The 25,696-nt window shown below is 42.8% G+C and overlaps 1 protein-coding gene across 6 annotated transcripts in view; it reads left to right on the top strand.

The window, feature by feature from the left end:
- Positions 1-25,696, top strand: part of CDK5RAP2 (CDK5 regulatory subunit associated protein 2) — a 157,200-nt gene that overhangs the window by 46,284 nt on the left and 85,220 nt on the right. For all 6 annotated transcript variants that reach the window (XM_023755935.1, XM_014457880.2, XM_023755934.1 and 3 more), the window contains exons 12-13: positions 610-828; positions 23,197-23,373. In XM_023755935.1, the coding sequence (XP_023611703.1) occupies positions 610-828; positions 23,197-23,373 (396 nt within the window). The remainder of the gene's footprint in view (positions 1-609; positions 829-23,196; positions 23,374-25,696) is intronic.

Below are 25,696 nucleotides of genomic sequence, written 5' to 3'. Positions count from 1 at the left end.
CTGATGAACCTCAGAAGGAAGGCAGAGGTGGGGTGTGTGTGGGGGGAGAGATTAACCAAAGAATTTATATGCATATCTGCATAACCCAGGGATACCGACAATAGTGTGATGAAGGCCTTGTGGGGGCGGGGGAGTGGGTGTGGTGTGGAGGGGGGTCAATGGGGAAAAAAAGGGGACATCTGTAATACTTTCAACAATAAAGATAAATTAAAAAAAATAAAACTTTACCAAAAAAAGTTCTTATATTTCAAAGGAAAAAAAATCATTATAAAAGTTACATACTCACTAACCTTAGAACATTTGAAAATACAGAGTAGTGAAGGAAAAAAGTCACTGTGTTTCCACCCCATGAAAGTTACTGTTAACTTTCTGTACTTTTCCTTCTAGTCTTAAAGTTTTTTTTACACAGTTGTAGACCTTCCCTTTAACATCAACACCATAATATAAACATTACCCTAAGTTATTTCAAAATCTTCATATTATTTGTGCTCTAGGTCCTGAATGATGTTTATATTAATCCCCTCCCTGCAAGGTGAAAGAGCACAGATTTCTTGGTTTGTTTAATGAGCTATGAAAATTAGCTGTTTCCCCCCCACCCCCCTCTTCTAGGGGTCTGAAGATTATGAAGCTGCTCTGTTGGAAAAGGCAGCTCTTTTGGCTGAGCTGCACTCAGAAAACCTCACCAAGAGTACAGAGAACCACAGACTGCGTAGGAACATTAAGAAAGTCACCCAGGAGCTGAGCGACTTGCAGCAGGAGAAGGAGAGACTAGAAAAGGACCTGGAAGCAGCCCATCGAGAGAAGAGCAAGAGAGACTGCACCATCCATGTGAGCACCCCGTTCCCTTCTGAAATAGCGGGCAGTGCAGCGGGCTGGGGCTGTCCCACGTTCATGGTTTTAGGGAGATTCACTGCAGAAAACTTAGAAAATTTGAAAAATTTAAAGAAGAAATACTTCACTCATCTGATCACCTAGAAATGACCAGTTGATGTCTTAACTAGTTGATGTTTCATTCCCTCTATACTCTTTCTCCCCCAACTCCACAGGCATTGGTATCAAGCTGAAAATGCAGTTTTGTGTCAGTTTTTTAAGTTCTGTGTTCTCTCTTTGGTGTGTTGCCATGTTATGAATGTTCTTCAAAAACAGGGTGTGTGTGTGTGTGTGTGTGTGTACAAGCATAATATTTCATCGCCTGGATGTGCTACAATTTGAGTGATTTAAAAAATATATATATTTTATTGATTTTTTACAGAGAGGAGGGGAGAGGGATAGAGAGTTAGAAACATCGATGAGAGAGAGAAACATCGATCAGCTGCCTCCTGCACGCCCCCTACTGGGGATGTGCCCGCAACCAAGGTACATGCCCTTGACTGGAATTGAACCAGGGACCCTTGAGTCCGCAGGCCGACGCTCTATCCGCTGAGCCAAACCGGTTAGGGCTTGAGTGATTTTTTAAAGGCTACTCTATTCAGCATTGGGTGTTAGCATAAAAAAAGAAATCTCTGAACTTGGAAAGAAGAAAATAATTTATCTTTTAGAATTTTTATTGTATTTAAACTTAAGTATTCAGCATCTTGAGAGTCACATCCAGATACACAAGCCTTGGTGCGGTCAGGTAGGAGAGGGTCGGATTGGAGTAACTCAGGTCCCAGGCACTCAGGTTAATGGGATTACCTGCACGGGAAGCTGGGGCAGGAAGAATCAGAGTAGAGAGCTCAGAAGAGAGACTATAGGTATCAGAGGTTAGTTCTCTGGGGACTGCTCTTGGCAGGGACACCAAGATCCATAATTTGAAATCTTGATGGTAATGCTGACGAAAGAATTGAAATGCAATGTTTGTATAGTTTAACAAAAACTTTAATGAACATTAGAGAGCAATAATGGAAATTTAGATAATTAAGAAATTGTCACCTACCATTCCAGTGAAGTAACTCTTGTTTTTCAAGATCACCCTTCCGTGCTGGTACAGCTGGACCCCCAATCTAATCAGAGGCTAAGTACTGTCAGTGTTTTTTGGTCACCTGGGGCATGTCCCCATGTCACTTCCCTTATCATGAACACCTCCTCAGGTCACTTTCTTTGTTATGACATCTCCCATGTTGTATAGATTCCAGAGTAATTAGGTTGAATGGTGCATACCCCTCACTGAATAGATTTCACATGATTACTTAATAATTTCCTCCTCTGTTGGACATTTTAGCTGTTTAAATAATGCTACAGTGAACATCTTTGATCATTAAGGCATTTTCTCTTGAAATCCCTAGAGATATTCTGAGGAATGAGATAATTGGTACAAATATTTTTCACTAGTTAATCATGCTGACAAATTATTTGTCCAAAAGGCTGGTACAGTTTATGTTGCCACCAGCAATATTGGAGAGTACCAGTTTGTTGAGTGTTATTAAAAGACCTGTTCCCTGTATTTATTCAGTGTTATTGAACACCAAATATACCTGGTGTAGATGCTGATGGAAATACAAGGCATGGCCTCTGAAAGTTTTATTTTTCTAAGTGAGTTGAAAATGTTATACATGACAAAATGCAGAGTAGTTTGAAATCCAGAGCTAATTAATGTAGTTTATATAGTCAGTGCAAAAGATCCTTGCAGGATGGAGTAGTCAGGGAGGCCTTCCAGGAGGAGAGGATACTTGAGTTGATTGAAAAGAGGGAGATCTGAATAGTGTGCCTTTGTGGATGAGGAAAGGATGAGACTGGCCAGAGGGTCCTTTTACAGAGGTGCAGTTTTCATAGTCAATTTTTATATCCCTCACAAATTTTTAGGTTAACAAAACCTGTGGTATAACAGGTTTTTTTTTTTCCAGTTTAAAGTAGTTTGTTTTCTTTCTCCTTCACTGCCATCATAAAAATATTCAATAAAATTTGGATGGGGAAACATATATATGTGTATATATATATATATATATATATATATATATATATTCATATGTGAAATATGTAATTTTTTTTACACTATAACTTACTCTTGGCAATAAATAGCTAGAAAACTATATCAAAAGGGTATTTAACTATCTCTCTATTGTCAGACATTGTTGGTCCCAAAATTCACTTATTCACGTAAACTCTGGTGTTTCTAAAATAATGTTGGGCTGCTGTTGATGAAAAGCTGCATTCTTAGGCAAAAAGGGACATTTATTGCCTTGTAACTAAATTGCTGGAAGGATGGATGACTGGGACACTGCCAGGACCCAGTCTCTGTCTCTCTGAGAGCTGACTTCTTTATTTTGTTAATTGTCACCTGAGGATATTTTTTCCAATGATTTTTAGAGGGAGTGGAAAGGAGGGGGAGGGGAAGAGAGAGAGAGAGAGAGAGAGAGAGAGAGAGAGAGAGAACCATCGAGTGAGAGAAACATTGATGTGAGAGAGACACAGGGATTAGTTGCGGGGCATGAGCGAAAGCACTGTTTTGTTTCATGGCACTGGGCAGACCAGAACGACAGCTGTGCACTCTCAGTGCTTTCCTCAGGTGAGCGTGTCTGTGACTCAGCTTCTGAGCATCTCGTGACTACTTCTCTACGTCATACATATGTTTCTGACAAGGTCATATGGCTCTGGTTTCTTGCCTTTTGTGTATGTATTGCATCACAGGTATCTCTATTTAAGTTCTGGTCATATTTTAAGAATTTGGTTGTGTCCATCTCATATGAATGTTTTAGGCCTGATCTTGGGGTCACTGGCTTGCAGAGTCTGGGGAGACATCTTGGGGTGGTGTTTTTGCCTTAGGGTGCTAGGTGCATGCAGAGGCAGAGCACAACCACCGGCCTCGCATGTCCCATCAGCTTGTTCTGTTCACTGGAGCCCTCCACTCACCAGCTGCTACTGCTGGTGCTTTGGATTGAAACAAACAAACAGAGAACCAGACTTCGTAGTGTTTCTGCCCTGGCAAAGGAAAGGAACATTCACATAGTTAGCAGGCCCTCAACTTGGCATGGGGACAGTTCCATACTGAGATACAAAGTACCACGGGAGCACGGAGGAAGGAAGTGCTTGCAGGATCAGAGCAGGCTCTGGGGAAAGTAATTCTGAACTGGTTCTGAAGTTCAAGTTTAAGGTTGTTAGATAGGCAAGGGAGAGCAGTGGGTTTTGCACGGAAGTTGAAGGTACAGAGGTGTGAGAGTGTATGTTGTTTTGGGAGAAACAAGAATATCCAGCTTAAAGTGTTCTGGTTATTTGAAGCTTCAAAAATTGTAACCTCTTTTAAAAACATTTTCAGAGGTTTATGGATAGTCATGAAATTAAAAATGAAAATAAAGGCATTAGGGTGAAGGAAAAATAAGGTGACTGGTGAAATGGAATCAGTAAGTAGAAATGCAGGTTGTGATACCCGCCACAGTACTGAAGAGGGGGACTTAACTTCAGCTGGTAGCTCCTGGCAGTGCAAGTAAAAAGGGAAATTCAGTTACAAGGTCTCCAGTGTCTGTAAGATGAACATGTTAAGATAAGAGGACAGCTTTGCCAGCACTCAGGCCTGAGGGAAGTATTGCCTCTGGTGGGTTTTATAAAGAGTTCTCTGAGCAGTACACAGAATCTCTGACAATGCCCCATTCAATAAAAGCAATTTTGCACAGGGCCAGGTCAATGTCATCCAAGTTGGTAAGCTTGTAAGCATTAAGTTAAGGTTTTCAGTCCCTGGGACTGTGTGTGGCTATTTCCCATTATTCTCATGTCGTGGACAACTACAAAGTCCGTGGGAAATACTGCGGCCCTGTTTATAGATGTGCCCTGACTCCAAGCTTTGCAGTGGCCCCCTACCCCACAGTCCTAGATTTTATAGCATTCCCTGAATTCTTTCCAATGGTAAGCCATCAGCTCTCTTTTGGATGTGCTCAAACCATCCTTTGCTCATGCCAAAAACATTGATTGCCGTCTCACTGCCTGCTTTTAAGCATTTCAGGGGGAGACAATGCCTGTCTGAATAGAGGCATATGAATTCACTGTGTCTTATTGTGCACGAACGCTGACAAGTTTGGCCCTGAGAGTCATTTCTCGTTTGTTTTAATTGCCTGCGATTGCAGTGACCCAGTGCCAGTTGACTCAGCATGTGTTGTAATGTGCAGTTTGTTCATTTGTTTATTCAGGGGACATTTCCTGGGTACTTGCAATGGTGCAGGCACTGTGGGTAGGCTGTGGGGAATACAAGTTTGGTTTTTACTTTGGAAGTGTTTTTACAACAAGGGAGGTCAAGAATTGAGGGCCTTACAGATATATCCCTTTTATTGTATTATTCCTCCTTGTCACCAGAGGGACTCATATCCCTTTGAGGAAATTCAGCAGGCCTTCACAAAAGCAAACAAACAAACAAAAAAAAACCCAGGATGTCCAAGTCAGTGTCCTTACTGTGATGTTTAAAGTTCCCTAGTTTCTGGGGTCTGACAGGCGGGCTGCTTGGATTCCCACATCCTTGCCCTCACATCTCTGATTCTGCTACATTGCTTGGTTCCAGAGACATAAGGCTTTCCTTTTAGTGTGTGCATGCACGTGTGTGTGTGTGCTTGTTTGTGTGTGTGTGTGTGTGTGTGTGCGTGCGTGTATGTGTGTGCATTTGGTGAAGGTGATAGAGCGGTACATCTTTATTTTAGATTTGCTATCTCTGGTTCAGGCGTTCTGTGTGCTATTCAGGGTGTGTGGGAGAGAAGAGCAAGTCCTAGTCTTTTTCTTTTCCTGTAGAAGCAACGTATATTAGACATTGGTTTAGCCATATTCCCCAGATTGTCACATAATGCTCTCATCTGTCACCCGCTACTCTGACAAGTGTGTGCTTCAGTACCTGGGCACTGAGCTCTGTGGGAATGCATTTGCTGGCTAAAGCCCAAAAATCTAATTAAAGTTCTACCTGCCACCCAGCTGGCTAACCCAGTGTGCTATGACAGGAGCGGGTTTTAATTTCAGGGTAGTTCAGCCTGAACCCCTCTGGTCCTCATGTGCGTTTGTTGATGGGTAGCTCCAAATGAGATTGTGACAGCATCCAGAGTATCTCTTGGTGAACCGTAATCAAAACATGGCCCTTGGAGACAGTGTCTGTAGGCTGGCTGGTTAGGGCTAAGACCACAGATCCGAGGCAGTGTGATTTTTCCCCAGGGCCAAAGCTCCCCTTGCCTTTGTTTGTTTGTTTGTTTTAATCAGGTGTAAAGATTTTGAGTTGGTGTCCTGGTAGAATCATATGCAGTTTCAGTGTCCTATGGAAGAAGCTCTGTCTTTGCAAATCCCAGTTTCTTGTAAGAGAGGCTGAATGCAAAGACTTCGGAGTCAAACTGGGTTTGAATCCTGGTTCCATCGCTTATGAGCTGTTGAACTGAGGCAGGAACTGTGCCTCTCCAAACTGTGGGGTCCATTTCTCGTCAGAAAACAGAGTAGTTGTAGGGATTACAGGAGATATCACTTAGCATCATACCTGCACATCATAAATGATCAGTGAACAGCAGCTGTTTTCATGATGGTGATGCTGCTGCCACCTTGGGAGCTAGAAACTTAGCCATTTTAGTAGGTGTCTTTGGAATAGTGGAAGACAGGGCTGGGCTCCAGTTGGAATCAGAGCTTCAGCAGGTGTTTAAGCCTCTAAGTCAGTTACTTAACCTTTCTAAACTATTGTTTTCTCCCCTAAAATGGGATTGATTGCATCTACTTTAGGATTAAATAAATGAATAGGAAAATATAATGCATGAGAAAGCACCTACTGTGGTTCCTGGCACATAGAGGTAGATGCTCAGTGTGTTACATTCCTTCTCTTCTTTCCTCTTTTCCTGTTTTCAGTTGTGTGGCACATGCTGGCTCAGGACTTTGAATGACAAACCATTGGCTGCTAGAATCTAATGGACACTGTTGACTAATAAATGTGGTCTACCTTTATCAATCAAGTCAACATAGCTGTAACTTCCTTCTTGGTCACCACTCACCTCTTCTCTGAAGAAAGTGCTTGTCTGTTCCTGTCCCTCTGATGGTTCCCTCCAGGAAGGGAGTCAGAACCCTTTGGAGTGACAGACTCAGAGTGTATCAGTGTCTCGCATGTGAGGCTGCTGGGGGAGCTGGTTTCAAGGCTGTTCCCATCAGTGTTAATATGGAATTGCTCTAGCCTTTCTGGTGCACAAACAGAAAGGAATTTCCTGATCTCTGGGTCTTATTTTAGGATTTCTGTGCCAGGCTCTGTCCTGGGCACTGGGAGTACAGGACAGAATCAAATCAGACAGTCTCTGAGAGAATCTAGTAGAGAAATAGAAGTGCAGGCAAAGAGCCAATGATAAGTGCTGATAGAGGCTGGACCACATGCTTTGGGAGCACAGAGAATGGAACTGTGCTAAGAGGGGAGGGGAAGGAGGGAGGGCTCCACTGAGGAGGTGGATTTGCGTTGAGACTGGACGGGAGGTGCAGATGCATTCCCGGAAGAGGGAAGGCCCGTGCAAAGGCTTGGGGGCCTGAATGAGCGTGGCACAAGGGAGAACGGTAGTGGGAGCTGGAGGAGAGGGCAGGTATGCTCCATGGCATCATCCGGGTGGGGTTTAGAGAGGCGTGGTGCCTGGCAGCTGTTAAGTGACTCAGCTGGGCCTTGACCCCTGCACAGCTTCATTTCCTTTGTCTGTTATTTCCATCTTTCTGGGGAAAGCTACATTGAGCTCCTTGCTCGGAACTCCTGCAGTCCTCACAGCCAGAAACACATGCTAGTTCTCTGTGACAAGGGCTGTCTCCTTCCAGTGGCTTCTGTTTATTTATTTAATTTTTAAGCATGCGGTTGCTTTGTTCAAATGAACTCTTCTGAAGAACAAACATATAAAAGTAGAGCTGCTCAGGGTGAAGCGAGGGAGGAGGCCTGGTGCTCCCCCTTCCCCACCATGTCCTGCTTCTGCCACAGCCCCAGGAGCCACGAGGCTCCACAGAAGAGGGCTTGGACACCACGTCTCATACTGATTCTGGGAATTCGTACATCACTGAGTTCCTGCACCTCATTAAGATTTTGGAGAGGTTTCCTTTGTATATTTAAAGGTAACTACTGAGCACTTTGACAAGCTTTTTCACAGCGAACTTGATAAAGTAAAAATTTGATGGATGAGAACCTTCTCATTCTCCATCTGGCCAGAGATAAAACAAACGAGCTGACTGAAGAAGGAAGTGAGAGGGCCTGGCTTTCATTTCTAATGGGATTCTAAGATTATAGGGATATTTTATTTTTCAAATAATCCACTTTTTAAAAATCAGTCTGCTCCAAGGGAGCCTGACATGCAAAAGCATCACTCGGCTCAGTGTTGGTCGAGAGTGTACCTGTGAACCTGAAAGGAAATTGTCCAGTAGGGTAGAAATTGAAGCCACTCAGTTGATGCCTCAAATATAAACTTCTCTGTTTTTCCCCAAGTTGACAGCGTCAGTTTCTGGATGAACATGTAGTCAGATGATATGGATGGCCGGCCAGGCTTGGGCATTGCTAATCCTAGGGCTTCTTGGGCTCCAAATCGCTAGTTTAGTGAAAATAACACAAAGAGACGTGGTTTAAAATCCTGATTCCACACCTTTTACTTCGATTAAGTTGCTTGAACATTTCAAACTTCCATTTCCTGGATGATAAATGGATATAATTAGAGCATCTGCTTTGTAGGGTTGTTGTGAGTTGAATGAGGTGATGGTGTTTCAGATGATGGTGTTTTAGAAGGATGATTACTGAGGGTAGAATAGTCAGGGAGGGTTTTGTGGAAGAGGTGGCACTTGGTTGGGTCTTACAAGATAAGCATGCCGTCTCCAGGCAGAATTGAGGGAGTTTATTTTATTTTTCTAGTTGGAGGAGACTGGGTGGGTACAGGGCCTGGAGAGTGTTAATGAAGTGGTTGGGTGAGAGAAGGCTAAAAGGCTAGCTAGAATGTACTGTCGGGAGCCTCGAATGACTGCTTGTTAAGATAGCTTCACTCTGCAGTCAACTTGGAGTCACTGAAGGGTTCCAGGCAGAGATGTAATGATCAAGGGTGTGTGTGTGATTTGGTGGGTGAACCCAGAGACAGGGAGACCAGTTAGGAAGCTGCTGCGGTTGACCAGGTGAGAGCTAAGTTCTGAAGAAGGCAGTGGCAGTGGGCTGCGGGAGAGGGCCTGAGTGTGCAGGGAGGGACACTTTCCCCCCAGTACCTCAGCCTCCGTCCTTCTTCCTTCTTCCTTTCTAATACCCCTCAAGGGAGGAGGACTGACTCCTCCGGTTATTCAGAGTCTTGCTAATGGGTGGATTACAAATTCTAGGTTCTTCCACGTTCTAACTGCAGACCTTGCTTGGCCTGGCCTTTGCTGGGTAGATGACTGGCTCCTGTAAGCTGTATATACCCTCCCCATTCACAAAACACAAACAGAAACAACTCTCAGTGTTATCGGAAAGCCCTGCTCTGGGTATGAGATTTTTAGTCTGCGATCGTTTCTTATGTTTAGCTCCTTTGTTCTGCGGGAGTGAGGGGCGGTTGGCAGGGCAGGATTTGGCACTTGGTTCCACGTAAAAGCACCAAATCCTCACTGCTCATTTCTCATGTGCTCTGTATGGAGGATGTGCTGTCCCCTCAGGCCTGGATGTCCTGTTGGATGACAAGGTGTGTGTGAGAGGGAGGGGGAAGAGTTGAACCTTGGGGTTGGGTGGAAGGTGATGCTGTGGCCACACAAGAAAACCTGGGAATAGAGGTCAGCCTGAAGAATGTGTGTGGGGAGAAGGGGAGGTGGTGCAGTATCATTTCCTGTGCACCTGCTTCTGTGCTGGCCACCCATCTTGCATTTTCTCATTTACCTCTCCAGGGACCCTAGGAGTTTGTATTATTATTCCTATTTACTGGAAAGGAAACAATCATAAAGATTTAAATTACCCGTTTTAGCCACATAGCTTTTGAGCAGTAAAGCCCGGATGCAAGGCTAGGTCTGCCTGTCTTCACAGCCCTGGAATATTGAAGGCGGTTTGGGGAAACCACCCAAGATTATCAATTTTCAGTTCTGATTGTTTTGCTCAGGCGAGACATGCCGTCTCCATGCCTCCCCTAAACATTTATTATGACTCCACTGGTGCCAAGCACATGAGCCTGTTGGCTGTCTTTGTGTTGCCATGGTAGCTGCTCCTGCTCAAGGCCACCTGAGCACACATTTCCCCCTTCCCTGCAGTGGTCCTTTTTCTTCAAACCTTCTCTGACTGCTCTTCACATGTGGTCCAAGGTCGTTGGTCCTGTCCTGTTCTTTAGCAGGAGGGCCTCCGTCCCTGGCTGGGTGTTCCTTCAGTCCTGAGCCTTGAGAAACTAAAATATGAGCTTGGGGTATTGAAATTATTAACCAAGGGAAGCCCATGTCATAGAGTGGTTTTCTATTTCTTTGGTCTTAACAGTGCAGTTAGGTGGAAAGAGCACAGGATTTGGGGTCAGACTGACTTGAGTTTGAATTTCAGCACTGCAGCTTAGTTGTAAAGCTTTGTGAAAGCCTCTGTGAGCCAGTTTCCTTTCTGTAAACATGGAACTAACAATACTTATCATGTAGGCCAGCGGTTCTCAACCTGTGGGTCGCGACCCCTTTGGGGGTCGAACGACCCTTTCACAGGGGTCGCCTAAGACCATCGGAAAACACATATATAATTACATATTGTTTTTGTGATTAATCACTATGCTTTAATTATGTTCAATTTGTAACAATGAAATTGGGGGTCACCACAACATGAGGAACTGTATTTAAGGGTTGTGGCATTAGGAAGGTTGAGAACCACTGATGTAGGCAGTCATCGAGGCTGGGGATGTTTTATGTAAAAATGCCTTGGCCCATGCTTGGCTCATAGCTGGTGCTCGGTAAATAGTAGTTTCTATTACTAATGTTTATAATAAGAGAAATGGTTTATACTCTTTGGTGTCCTGGGACCCTGATTTATGCTGACAGCCCTCAAATCCCCAGAATGTACACACACACAGATTTGCATAGGCTCCCAGGGGCCCATTCAATGGATCTTAGGTTAAGAACCCCTGGTCTTAGGAATGACAAAATTACATGTCCTCTGGGATTCTGGAACAAGTTATTTTCATATTGGCAACTGTTAGGTTGGGGTATATGTGGAAAAAATGTGACACGAGATTAATAGCCTTTCTTAAAACATGTAAGAAGTTCTTAAAACACATAGGTAGCTGAATTAAAATTTTATAAGCAAATGAAATGGAGAATGGAATAAATTATTGCTGACACACACATTAATAAGTGGACCTATAATGAATGTGCACATGAATGGTGCATATGTCTTACATAAACATTTTAAAATTAAAAAGTCAGCATGATCTTTCTAGGATGGAAGGCAAATTTGTCGTGAATTTAAAGACGTACCTAAGTAGCTTAACATAGATTTTATGGTTCCTATTCTCGCACCAGTTTTTAGGGAGAGGTTTCAAAGGCGAGCATCAGGTGACTGTGCAGTGGATTAGGATCATTGCAAAAGAAATCCAAACCCTTGTCATAGTGTGGAAGTGAACTGAAAGTCTTGCAATCGGAGGGACCTAGAATCAGGCAGGTGCTGTTCCTTAGTGACTGTGACCTTGGATAAATTACCTGTGTGAGCTTTTTTGCTCATTCATTAAATGGGAGCAACCTCATCTACCTCATGCATCCATCCAACCAACCAACTAACCAGCCAAACAACAGGTATTATTACTAGTAGGTGCCGTTCTGGTTACCTATTATTGCATAACAAATGATCCCAAAACTTGGTGTCTTAAAACAATGATCATTTTGTTATATCTCATTATTTTTGTGGGTCAGGGATTTGTGTAGGGCACAGCTAGGTGGTTTTCTGCTGAACACCAGGTCTCTCATGGTACTGGTCTGAAAGGTCCGTGACTCTTCAGTCACATGTCTGGTGCCTTTGGGGGAATGGCTGGAAAGCTTAGCACAGCTGGGATTGTCAGATGCATTAAGGTAGACATACTTCCTTTGCTGATGACAAGGTTCCCAGAGAGAGTGTTACAAGAGACAAGAGTTGGAAGCTGCCAGTTTGTTAAATTTGGGCTTAGAAATGGGCACACTGTCACTTCTGCTATATTCTGTTGGACCCAGTAGTCATTGCATTGCCTAGATTATAGCTATAGGAGGGGACATAGAATCCACAGCCCCTTGATAAAAAGGTCAAGGAATTTATGGCTGTCTTTATTTTGCCATGAGTGCCTACTATGTGCCAGGTACCATTCTAGGTGCTTGAGCTTCAGCAGTAAACTAAATACACAAAAATCCCTGCCCTTGTGGAGCTTATGTTCTGGTGGGGGAGACTATAAACAACATTTATAAATAAAATAAATACTACATTAGAAGATGCTATCAGGACAAATAATGAAGGGAAGGAATACAGAGAGTGAGGTTGTGGTGGGGCTAGTGGTGATTTTAGAAGAGACGGTCAGGAAAGACTGGACTGAGAAATGACATTTGAGCACAGACTTGATGGAAATGGGGAAGCAGGCTTGAGGAACTTCACAGGCAGAGAGAACAGCAAGCTTAAAAGTCTTGAGCTGGGAGTACACAGGGTATGTAAGAGAAACAGCAAGAAAGCCAGGGTTGCCAGAGCAGAATAGGTTGAGGGGAGAGCAGCAGGAGACAAAGTCAGCAAGGCAAGCCTTGCAGCCATCGAATGTTGTGAAGATTACCTGGGTGAACACGAAAGTGCCTAGCATAGTGCCTGGCACTGCAGTAGCCATTTGACACACAATAGCTTTTATTACTAACAGAACCCAGGTGTGGGGGCTTCCAGGTCCTCCTCACTCCACACACTGCCCACTGCTCAGCCACAGCAACTCCTCTGCACTGGTGCATGCTCTCATTCTGATTAGTAACAGCTGGAAAAACACAGCCAGGAAGGCCAAAAAGTAACAAACGGTTTGGAAGGTGAATCCTCATAATCTACTTCTTCTCTAACAGCATTAGTAAGACAGGTGGACTTTGTCCGGTGGCTTTTCTGATGTGGGGGGACAAGGAGTTTGTGTGTGTGCTTGTGTATGCACACCATGAGTGATTCCTGAGAGTTCAACTTTTCATGAGAACCTCACTTGAAAGTACTTTTATTATGGCCAATTTGCATAAGGGGAAATCCAAACAGTAGTCAAATATATAGAAATATGGTGACAACAAAAGAAATGCAAATTCAAACTCTTGCGAAGAACCATTTTATACCAATTAAATTAGCAAACATTTAAGAAAATGTCAGTGCTAGTGAGAAAGCAAATCAAAAGTTAGGAAAAAAATTTGTTTTATGCACAGAGCTATTCTTTGCTGTATTATCTGGAGACAATGGGGAAATAGATAAAAATGAATTGTGATATACTCATTGAAATGGAGAAATATGAAAATTGTCTATCTTTCACTGAGCATCCCCTAGCGACCACATATTGTCTTTTCCATGGACCAGCAGGATGGGGAAAACCCAGTTGTAAGCTCAGGTGTACCAGCTCTGTAGATCTTTCTTATCTCTACTTTTTTGTTTGTTTTTGTTAATCCTCACCAAAGGATATTTTTTCCATTGATTTTTAGAGAGAGTGGAAGGGAAGGGGAGAGACAGAGGAAAACATCGATGTGATAGAGATACATTGATTGGTTGCCTTCTGCATGCATCCCGACTGGGGCCTGGGATTGAGCCTGCAACCAAGATAGTGCCGTTGACTGGAATCGAACCCAGTACTCTTCAGTCTTTGGGCTGACACTCTAACCACTGAGCAAGACTGCCTAGGGTTCATCTCTTATGTTTTTTTTTCTTTTTAAATAACTTTTCTTGACTTGATGCTGTTAAACTTTTTGTTTTACAATTGTTCTTCATCTGTGTAATTATTTAATGTGTGTGTGCTCTTTTGTAGGTTGTGGTGTAATGGAATAAATAAATCAAGTAAAATGGGAACAAATTCAAACCATTTAAAATTGTATAAAAATTATGGCTGCAGATGGACAAGGACCAATAGGAACATCTACAGTTTGAAAATGGTTTAATTTGTTGGCATGACACTAATGTGGGAATTGTTCTTAGTTTTTAACTTTAGCATTCTATTAATGTCACTTTAGTATTATTTGTATAATATAAAAAAAAACCCTTCTTTCCTCCCTCTAGAATTGAATTTCTATTTACTGACATTTACAATTCATGATAGGTTTTTGGTCTAGTTGTTTTGGATTAAAGGTTTAGGGCAATCTTATCACCATCTGTTTGCCCAAGAGAAAAATTAACATTTAATTTTGAAGGTAGTTTCTTTTAAAAAATGTTACTTTAAAAATGTTTCCCCTTCCATTATAAATAAAGTATATGCTTAGCATAAAATATTTAAAAAATAGAGAGAAAAATAACATTATTAAAAATATGATTTATAATCATGTGAGTTGGTATTTCCTCTAGGTTTTTAATCGGTGCTTAAACACACACACACACACACAAACATGCTTATGATGGAAAATTTCACATACACATAAAATGAGAGAATGAACCTCTGTGTACTTGTCATCCAACTTAAGCAGTCAAACAGCTAAACCAGTGGTTCTCAACCTTCTGGCCCTTTAAATACAGTTCCTCATGTTGTGACCCAACCATAAAATTATTTTAGTTGCTACTTCATAACTGTAATGTTACTACTGTTATGAATTGTAATGTAAATATCTGATATGCAGGATGGTCTTAGGCAACCCCTGTGAAAGGGTCGTTCGACCGCCAAAGGGATCGCGACCCACGGGTTGAGAACCGCTGATCTATACCCTTCCCCAACTCCCTCTCTTTCAACACTGAAGTATTTCAAGCAGTTCCAAGACATTATTTCATCAGCTTCTCAGGATGTTCTTTTTTCTGGAATTTATTGGGACATTGATTAACAAAATTAGATAGTTTTCTTTTAACAAATATCATTTTTACTTCAGAAAGATAAACAATCTTTTAATTTTACCAAGTAGCCAATTAATGTTTAGATTTCTCTGATTATCTCATTTAAAAATTGTTTTAAACAGTTTGCTCAAGTCATGATCCAGAGAAGGTATATACATTGCATCAATTGATATATCTTTTAAACAACTTTTCATTTTGAAATAATTTTAGACTTAGAGGGAAGATCTACACTAATAAAAGACAAAGATGCTAATTGACCGTACCTTCACTACACCCAAGCCAGTCCACCAGCCAATCAGAGCGACTATATGCAGATTAACCCAACTAAGATGGCATCCGGCAGCCATGGAGCTGGAGCAAGCAGGAGGCTTGGTTGCCCCGGCGATGGAGGAAGCCAAGCTTCCCGCCTGCTCTGGCCGGCTGTGGCCTCCGCAAAAGGCAACAAAGTTTCAATTATAGAAGATAAATAAATCCCAGATACCTGCTTCCAGCCAGCCTCCACTGGGAGCTTGGGTGGCTGGGGGCTGTGGCCAGCCTGTAAACAGCCATCAGCCCCTCACCTGGGCTGGCCAGGCACCCCAGCGGGGACCCCCACCCTGAAGGGGCTGTGGCCAGCCTGCAAACAGCCATCAGCCCCTCACCCAGGCTGGCCACACCCTCATGGGGTGAGGGTCCTCGCTGGGGGGCTTGGCCAGCCTGCAAACAGCCATCAGCCCCTCACCCAGGCTGGCCAGGCACCCCAGCGGGGACCCCCACCCTGAAGGGGCTTTGGCCAGCCTGCAAACAGCCATCAGCCCCTCACCCAGGCTGGCCAGTCACCCCAGGGGGGACCCCCACCCTGAAAGGGCTGTGGCCAACCTGCAAACAGCCATCAGCCCCTCACCCAGGCTGGCCAGGCACCCCAGCAGGGACCCCCATCCTGAAGGGGCTGTGGCCAGCCTGCAAACAGCCATCAGCCCCTCACCTAGGATGGCCACACCCTCATGGGGTGAGGGTCCCCACTGGGGGCTTTGGCCAGCCTGCAAATAGCCATCAGCCCCTCACCCAGACTGGCCAGGCACCCTGGCAGGACCCCCCACCCTGAAGGGGATGTGGCCAGCCTGAAAATGACCCTCAGCCCCTCACCCAGGCTGGCCAGGCACCCCAGCAGGGACCCACACCCTCATGGGGTAAGGGTCCCCGCTGGGGGGCTTGGCCAGCCTGCAAACAGCCATCAGCCCCTCACCCAGGCTGGCCAGGCACCCCAGCAGGACCCCCACCCTGATCCGGGACACCCTTCAGGGCAAACCATGCGGCCCCCACGCATGTACCAGGCCTCTATCCTATATAACAAGGCTCCTCAAACTTTTTAAACAGGTGGCCAGTTCACTGTCCCTCAGACTGTTGGAGGGCCGGACTATAGTTTTAAAAAAAAACTAGTCGGCTGCTAAGCAACAGGCAGCGGCGGCAAAAACACCCGGCAGGCCGGATAAATGTTTTCGGCGGGCCGCATGTACCCCGCGGGCCATAGTTTGAGGACCCTGCTATATAATAAAAGGGTAATATGCAAATTGACCATAACAGCAGAGCAACTGGGAATCACTGGTCACTATGACACACACTGACCACCAGGGGGCAGATGCTCAATGCAGGTGTTGCCCCCTGGTGGTCAGTGTGCAAGTGGACATGCTCCGAGGGCTGCCGGGCTGCCAGAGGGATGTCTGACTGCCAGCTTAGGCCCAATCCCTTGGGAAGCGGGCCTAAGCCAGCAGGTGGTCATTCCCAGAGGGGTCGCAGACTGTGAGAGGGCACAGGCTGGGCTGAGGGACCCTCCTGAGTGCACAAATTTTTGTGCACTGGGCCTCTAGTATTAAAATAATACATTGATCACAGCCAGTCGGCCTGGAGGTCAAATCCCTCTAGTATTAACTACAACAATCAAGGTTTAACTACAACAAGACTGTGCACAAAGACCACTAGGGGGTGTACCAAGAAAGCGTAAAAAATGCGGAGACAAAGAAACAGGACGAAACTATCAAGGGAGGATATTGAGTTCAGAACCACACTTTTGAGGTCTCTCAAGAGGCTTCTAGAGTCTGTCGATAAACTTGATGAGATGTACAGGAAATCTAATGAGACCCTCGATGGTGTGATAAAGGACCATCTAGAAAGTAAGCATAAACTGACTGAAATAAAGAATATTATACAGACTCCCAACAGCAGACCAGAGGAGCGCAAGAATCAAGTCAAAGATTTGAAATGCGAAGAAGCGAGAAACACCCAACCAGAAAAGCAAAATGAAAAAAGAATCCGAAAGTGTGAAGATAGTGTAAGGAGCCTCTGGGACAGCTACAAGCGTACCAACATCAGAATAATAGGGGTGCCAGAAGATGAGAGAGAGCAAAATATTGAAAACCTATTTGAAGAAATAATGACAGAAAACTTCCCCCACCTGGTGAAAGAAATAGACTTACAGGTCCAGGAAGCGCAGAGAACCCCAAACAAAAGGAATCCAAAGAGGACCACACCAAGACACATCATAATTAAAATGCCAAGAGCAAAAGACAAAGAGAGAATCTTAAAAGCAGCAAGAGAAAGAGACTCAATTACCTACAAGGGAATACCCATACGACTATCAGCTGATTTCTCAACAGAAACTTTGCAGGCCAGAAGGGAGTGGCAAGAAATATTCAAAGTGATGAATACCAAGAACCTACAACCAAGATTACTTTATCCAGCAAAGCTATCATTCAGAAGTGAAGGCCAGATAAAGAGCTTCACAGATAAGGAAAAGCTAAAGGAGTTCATCACCACCAAACCAGTATTATACGAAATGCTGAAAGGTATCCTTTAAGAAGAGGAAGAAGAAGAAAAAGGTAAAGATACAAATTATGAACAACAAATACACATCTATCAACAAGTGAATCTAAGAATCAAGTGAATAAATAACCTGATGTACAGAATGAACTGGTGATTATAATAGAATCAGGGACATAGAAAGGGAATGGACTGACTATTCTTGGGGGGAAAAGGGGTGTGGGAGATGCGGGAAGAGAGTGCACCTATGGATGAGGACAGTGGGTGGGGAGTGAGGGCGGAGGGTGGGGTGGGAGCTGGAAGGAGGGGAGTTATGGGGGGGGAAAAAGAGGAACAAATGTAATAATCTGAACAATAAAGATTTAATTAAAAAAAATAAAATAATACAGAGTTCTCATATTACCTTCACCCAGCTTCTCCTAATGTTGCCATGTTATCACTGTAGTACACTTATCAGAACCAGGAAATTAATAATTAAAAAATACTATTACTTATAGACTATTTGAATTTTGCCAGGTTTCCTATTAATGCCCCCTTTCTGGTCCAGGATTCAATCCAGGGTTCACATTACCTTTAAGTATCATGTCTCACTGGTCACTTATTTTGTAAATGTTCATTAATTTGGGCTTGTCTGATGTTTCTCATGATTACATTGAGGGTATACATTTTTGGTAATAGCACAGATGTGTTGTGCACTCATCAGAGTGTCATATCTGGAGGTGCATAATGGCAATCTGTCTTACTACTGGTGAGGTTAGTTGGTTAAGGTGGGAGGAGGGCTCCTGAGTTTCTCCACAGTAAAGTTACTATTTTATGGGGAGATACTTTGAGATTTTGTAAATATCTTGTTTCACATCATACTTTTAAGAATCTTAGTATCTATTGAGGATACCTGCTACAGTTATTACTGTGATGTTTGACTAATGGTAGTTTTTAATTTCCATGATTTCTTCTTCACTTAGTAGTAGTAATTCTACTGTCCATTCTCTTGCATTTATTTATTACTAGAGGACTTTGTGCACCAGTGGGGTCTCTTGGCCTGGCTTGTGGGATTGGGCCAAAACCGCTTCTCTGACATCCCCTGAGGGGTCCCGGATTTCGAGAGAGCGCAGGCCAGCCTGAGGGACCCCACCAATGGTGCACAGTCGAGGCCAGGGAGGGACGCAGGAGGTTGGCCAGCTGGGGAGGGACCGTGGGAGGGCTCCAGGGCGTATAAGGCCCATCTCATTCAGTCCCGATCCCGATCGGCCAGACCCCAGCAGCAAGCTAACCTACCAGTAGGAGCATCTGCTCCCTGGTGGTCAGTGCACGTCATAGCAGCTGGTTGACCTGTTGACTGTCTGCCCCCTGGTGGTCAGTGCACGTCATAGCAATTGTTGAGTGGCCTTAGCATATCATTAGCATATTACGTTTTGATTGGTTGAACGGATGACCAGGGGACTGGACACTTAGCATATTAGGCTTTTATTATATAGGATGTAGTTATTTGTTTATATCAATATGGACTAATGGAATTTGTTTTAGTCTATAGGTTGTAAGCCATTAATATCATGATTTATTTTGTTGCTCACACTGTCCCAGATTTGACCATTGGGAGCTCCTTCAAATTAATTCCTGTGCCTTTTAACATGATTTATTTATTTATTTATTTATTTAATGAGAGCTGATTAATGATAGGGGGCTTTTGCTCTTACCAGTAATGAAGATTTTAAAAAATATTTTATTGATTTTTAGAGAGAGAGGAAGGGGGGAGAGAGAGAGAGAGAGAGAATCGATGTGAGAGCAAAACATCATCCAGCTGCCTCCTGCACACCCCTCACCAGAAATCAAGCTCACAACTCAGGCATGTACCCTGACCAGGAATTGAACCAGCAACTTTTTGGTGCTCGGGACGATGCCCACCCAACTGAGCCACACTGGCCAGGGCCTTGCCCCATCATTTTATTTTTATGTTTTATTGATTTTAGAGAGAGGAAGGGAGAAGGAGAGGGAGAGGGATGGAGAGAGAAAGAGAGAGAGAGAGAGAGAGAGAGAGAGAGAAAACAAAGTTAGGGTAGGCTTGAATGAACCCCGTGGAATCATGTATGAACTCATGTGTTCACATTATTCACATTAACCTTCCCTAACTTTATTAATTATTTAATCCACAGCTTCTCCCTCTCCCCCATATAATTTATTTGTTGAATAAGTTGGGTAGTTTGTTCTTTACAGTTTTCCCTTCTGGATTTTGCTGATTGTAATTTTGTAATGGCATTTAACTTGTTTCTCTGCTGACTCTCTAGTAAATTAGTAGTTAGATAAGATGCATTATCAAATTCAGGTTTAAAATTTTGGCAAGATATACATTATAGGTGGTCATTTGTACTTCCAATAGGTGATGCATAATATTTGGTACTTCCTGTTACTATGGATGACCATTGGCAAAATGGTAATAATTTAATCTCTTCATTCCTTATTCATTTACAGCTATATACTTCTATAAAGAAAAACTTATTTTTCATCATCTATTTAGTTACCCTGGGGTACAGTTCATATGGAAAGACAAAATAAAAAATTCACTAGAGTTCTGCAAAGGCAGTTAACTGTATTAGTTTCCATTGCTGTGGTAACAAATTACCATGACCTTGGTGGCTTAACACAGATTTGTTTGATAGCTTTGGAGTTCAGAAGTCTGAAATGGGTCTGACCAGGCTGAGTTCACGGTGTCAGCAAGGCTGCACTCCTGAAGGCTCTGGGACAGTCCATTTCCTCGCCTTTCCCAGCTTTTGGAGGCTGCCAGCATATCTAGGCCCTGGGCTCACTTCCATCTTCACAGCCAGCAGTCACTGCTGATGTCTTTTTGTGCTTCCCTTCTTTCACTTTTAAGGATCTTTGTAACTATATAGGACCCACCTGGTTGATCTATTTTAAGGTCAGCTGATTAGTAAACTTAATTCCATCTGCAACTTTCATCAGGTAATTTAGCATATTCACAGGTTTTGGGAATTAGGATGTGAACATATAATTTGGGGGGGACAGTCTGTCTATTATAGTGATCGTTTTTTGTTTTTGTTTTAATAATATTATGAGCTCAGATTTTTAAAAATTTTAATGTATTTTTATTGTTGTTATCCTCGATGTTCTAATTGTCCTATCCTTGGATAGTGGAAAAGCTTATTCAAGTTGACTCCTCTTTTTTTTTCATATCCTCACCTGAGGACATGCTTAGGGAGAGGAAGGAGGGGGAGAGAGAGAGAGAGAGAGAGAGAGAGAGCTAACATGGGTTGGTTGCCTTCTGTATGTGTCCCGACTAGGGACCAAACTCAAAACCCAGGTATGTGCCCTGACTGGGAATGGAACCAGCAACCTTTCGGTGGCATAGGATGATGCTCAACTAACTGAGCTACTCTGGCCAGGCCCCGAGTTCTTTAGACATGATCATTGACACTTTGTTAGCTTCCTTCCTTTCTGACATGAGAAGATGTTTGGGCTCACATATGTTGCTGCCCTGGGTCTGGAGTCATCCCTTCCCATAAGGGAAGCTTTAGTGTGCATCAGAACCACTTGGAGGGCTTATTAAGACACGATGGATGGACCCGACCTACCTGCAGAATTTCTGATTTAATAGGTCTGGATGGGGCCCAGTAATTTGCTTTTGCCGTTTCCAGGTGGTCCTGATAATGCTGCTCTAGGGACTACACTTTGAGAACCATTGCTTTAAAGAACCCTATTCTTTTTGGTGGGAAATGGTACTTAGAGACTACAGTCTGGATGCTAGGGATGGTAATGATTCTTGGCTTTTTCAGTAAAGGAAGGAAATAACAGAAAATATAAGTTTATATTGATGTTTCCAATTCAAATTTAGACTTACATATTTTAACTTCTTTCGTATTTGTATTTTTTTCTCTTAGGCTTAAAGTCTTGGTTTTTATAACATTAATAATTACTTATTTAATAAATATACACACAGTTTCAGAATAACAATACCAATATTATTTCTTATGACATTGTACTAAAAACAGTTTAAGATTTTTTTTTGCAGCAGTTCCTTTTGTCCTTAGAAAAATATCCCATTAGGGATGCACAAATTACTCTGCTTTAAAGTTATTGAAATCATTTCTTTCTGTTTGGTTAACCAATCAACTTGATACACAGATTCTTTGTTTTTGCTCTGCTTTCAGTTTTAGGGAATTTTAATTTTATTTAAAAAATAATTACCTAAATATTTAAATGGTTTCAATGTAACATTGATAAAATGAGTTCTACTTTTAATTTCTGTCCCTTCTATTTTTTTTCTTTTTCCTTGTAGACAGCCATTTAATTTGTTTTATGGTTAAATAAATGTTAATAAGCTGTACATACTTTTTTTTTTCTCCTGGGATCTGTCCCCTTTGCCCTTCTCCCTTGCAGCAATATATTCTAAAGATTACTTCAGGGCAGTATATTTATAGAGTAATCATTCATTGTCCTTGATAGCGTCAGAGTTCTCCCCTGTGAGCATTTACGAGAGTTTATTCCTCTATTGGTGGACACTTGGGTTGTTTCCACCTTTTGCTGTTATGAATAGGGCTTCAATATTACAAATAGTACATATTTTGAGGCAGTTACAATCACTGTATACAGTTTCCTGTTTTTTTCTCTAATGTCAAAACATGAGCATTTCCATGTAAATGTCATGATTTAAGACAGTTTTTTTCTGATTATGAAAGTAATACAGACTTATTTAAGAGATTTTAGAAACTGAGAAAAATTGAAAATTACCCTTAATTCCTCTGCTTAGGTATGCTGTTATTATTTTGATGTGTTCCCTTAGAGCCTTAACAACATTTTGTGTGAAAAGTTAGAAAACAATTAGCATCATAGTACATAGTATCCTGGTTTGCTTTTTAAAAATTTTATTTATTTATTCTATATTAAAAATATATTTAAAAATATTTTTATTGATTTCAGAGAGGGAGAGAGAGAGAGATAGAAACATCAATGATGAGAGAGAATCATTGGTCGGCTGCCTCCTGCACCCCCCTCCTGGGGATTGAGCCCACAACCCGGCCATGTGCCCTGACCCACGGGTCGATGCCCAACCAGTGAACCACACTGGCCAGGCTATCCTGGTTTGCTTTTATTCATAATTGCATTTTTTCATACCATAACTTTTTTTATAATTCCCTACTGGTAGATATTTAGTTTCTGGTTTTGCAGTACTATAAATCAGCGGTTCTCAATCTGTGGGTCGAGACCCCTTTGGGGGTCGAACGACCCTTTCACAGGGGTCACCTAAGACCATCGGAAAACACATATAATTACATATTGTTTTTGTGATTAATCACTATGCTTTAATTATGTTCAATTTGTAACAATGAAATTGGGGGTCACCACAACATGAGGAACTGTATTAAAGGGTCGCGGCATTAGGAAGGTTGAGAACCACTGCTATAAATAATGTGATAACATCTGTGCTTTTTCCAAATTTCAGGTTATTATTAAAGTTGGATTTTGTAAGACTTTAAATGAAAAGGAAGTATACATTTGTTAAATACATCTACTGGTTTGCTTATTTTTGTCAAGTAAATTTCAGTTTTTTCTTTTCCTTCTGGCAGGACCTTAGAAATGAAGTTGAGAAGTTACGCAACGAAGTGAATGAAAGAGAGAAAGCAGTGGAGAACCATTATAAGAGTCTTTTGAGTGAAAGTAATAAAAAATTACACAGTCAAGAGCAGGTGATCAGCCGTCTAACAGAAAGTACCAATCAAAAGGACAAGGACTTGTTGCCTCAGGTATCGAAACTTTTTTCTTTTGTATTTAGATTTCGACTTGGCGTAGGTTTCTTTAAACTCTTTTGCATGAACATTTATAGAAAAACACGTTTGGTAAAAATGATTATAGCCTTCCTGCTATATATCAGAGCACTTTGGAGCTTTCTTTCTATCATTTGGGCCTCAGGCACCAGGGAGGTAAGTTTGGAGAAATGGAAGCTCAGCAAAGGGAAGGTACTTATCCTGGGTCACATGACTAGTAAGTGGCAGATCCAGTACAGGCCCTGACCTGCTTTGCTCTGGCGCCCCCTGCTTCCCTGAGTAGGTCTTCCGCAGGAACTTGCTGTTCCCCATTCATGCTGTGCCCTTTCACTCTGCCGTACTTTCCTTTAACTGCTCCGTTTTGTCTTGGAAGACCCTTCTTGTTTGATCATGTTTGATTCAGCTCAGACTTAACAGGGACCATGATGGATCCAATATGGATGGGTATTTAACTCTGCTTCATGCTGAAGCCTCATTAACATGGCAGTGGAGGGGTAAAAAGGTATAAACCCACAGGCCTAGGAGGAGGGGAGTATGCAACAGCAGGTCGCTGTCTGGATGATAAATGAATGGGCAGGTGGTAACTACGTGGGCTTCCGCTTTCTCCACATTGCTGCTACATGCTTTGGGATGAAAAGCTAAGAAGAAGCAAGCTGGCTTACCCTATAGAACCCAGAAAGGCTCAGCAGGCAGTGCAAGTACCTGGTGTCTTAGTAAACAGGACAGGGGCTGGAACACTGGGCAGTTCGATGACCTGTTTTCTTCACTAATTGGAAATGGGAGCTTTACTTTCTGGGGAGCTGGTCTGGAGGTCACTGAGTGCATCTGAAAGCAGAGTGGAAGAAGCGGACGTGTGTGTACCCAGATGTGGGTTCCTCTGAAAGGGGAAAGATGGAAAGGTGCTGATAGAATAGCTGAGTCCCCATCGTAAGGCTGCCAGCGATGGGTCTTTCCACACTCAGAACTTCTGAGCACTTTTACATTGAAATGTGCTTGGAGGCTGGAGTTTATCAAACAGGAGAGAAGTATCTCAGAGGAAAGACAAAGACGAAACAGACAGAACAAAGCTATGTAGAGGAGATAGAAACAGTGGAGGATGGGAAGAAAACTAGACAGCGTGACAAACTCAACGCTAACATGTTTAGATAATAAATGAGATCAGGCTCTGGTAAAGATATTTGGAAAAGAAGGGCGACCTATTGGAAATTGGTATAGATATAAAAAGTTTAATACAAGAATTAGAAAAGTTGGAAGATAAAGAGCAAGTTTTGCAGAAAATGGGAGAGAAAAGAGGAAATTGGAGCTTTGATTAAAGAGCTCCAGTATATGACTAAGAAGTTCCAGAAAGAACAAACAGGTAAAGCAGAGGGAAGAAATTTTCAAAGTAATAGAAAATTTCCAAAATGGAAGGACAGATAGCTGTGCATTGAATGGGCCTGCTCTGTTTCTAGCACAATGGATGATAAAGACCTGCAGCTCAAGGCATGTCTTTGTGAAATTTCAGAACACAAAGCAAGGGTAAAATGAACATCCAAAAAACTTCCAGAGAGAAGAAAACATGGGTGACATACAAAGTCTTCGAAATGACAGAATTCTCAGCTGGAACACGAAGCCAGAAGATGGGAGAGCAGTATTTTCAGATTGTTGAGGAAGAGTTATTTCTTTTTACCTTTCATTTTTTTAATCCTCACCCGAGGATGTATTTTTCCCCATTGATGTTTAGAGAGAGTGAGAGAGAGTGGAAGGGAAGGAGGAGGGAGAGAGATAGAGAGAGAGAGAGAGAGGAAGAGAGAGAGAGAGAGAGAAAGAGAGAGACATTGATGTGAGAGAGACACATTGATTGGTTGCCTCCCACGTGGGGCAGTTGAACCTGCAGCTGAGGTATGTACCCTTGACCAGGAATCAAACCCACAACCCTTCAGTCCTCGGGCCAACGCTCTACCAGTGAGTCAAACCATCCAGTTCAGAGCAGGAGAGTGATTTCCAGTCCAGCATTCTGTGCTCACAGAGCTATTAGCAAGAGTGAGGGCAGAGTAAAGGCATTTCCAGATGTTTGGTGTCTGAAATCATCTGCCTCCCATGGACTCCTTGCAGGAGACATCTAGAGGATGACTTTAAATGAGGAAGTAAGCAAAAGGAAGCATGGCATCCAGAAAGTAAGGAATTTACCTGGGATGTGAAGCCCCAGGCAGATGGCTGAGATGTAGGGCAGCCCAGATTTGAGCTGTTGAGGCAGCTTAAGTTAGAAATTTCTCAAAGAAACTGAAATGGCAATATCACCTATCTGGAGTATCTGACTCCA

The sequence above is a fragment of the Myotis lucifugus genome, unplaced genomic scaffold, assembly GCF_000147115.1.
Source record: "Myotis lucifugus unplaced genomic scaffold, Myoluc2.0 scaffold_87, whole genome shotgun sequence".
NCBI lineage: Eukaryota > Metazoa > Chordata > Mammalia > Chiroptera > Vespertilionidae > Myotis > Myotis lucifugus.
This window is presented reverse-complemented; position numbering and strand designations above follow the sequence as displayed.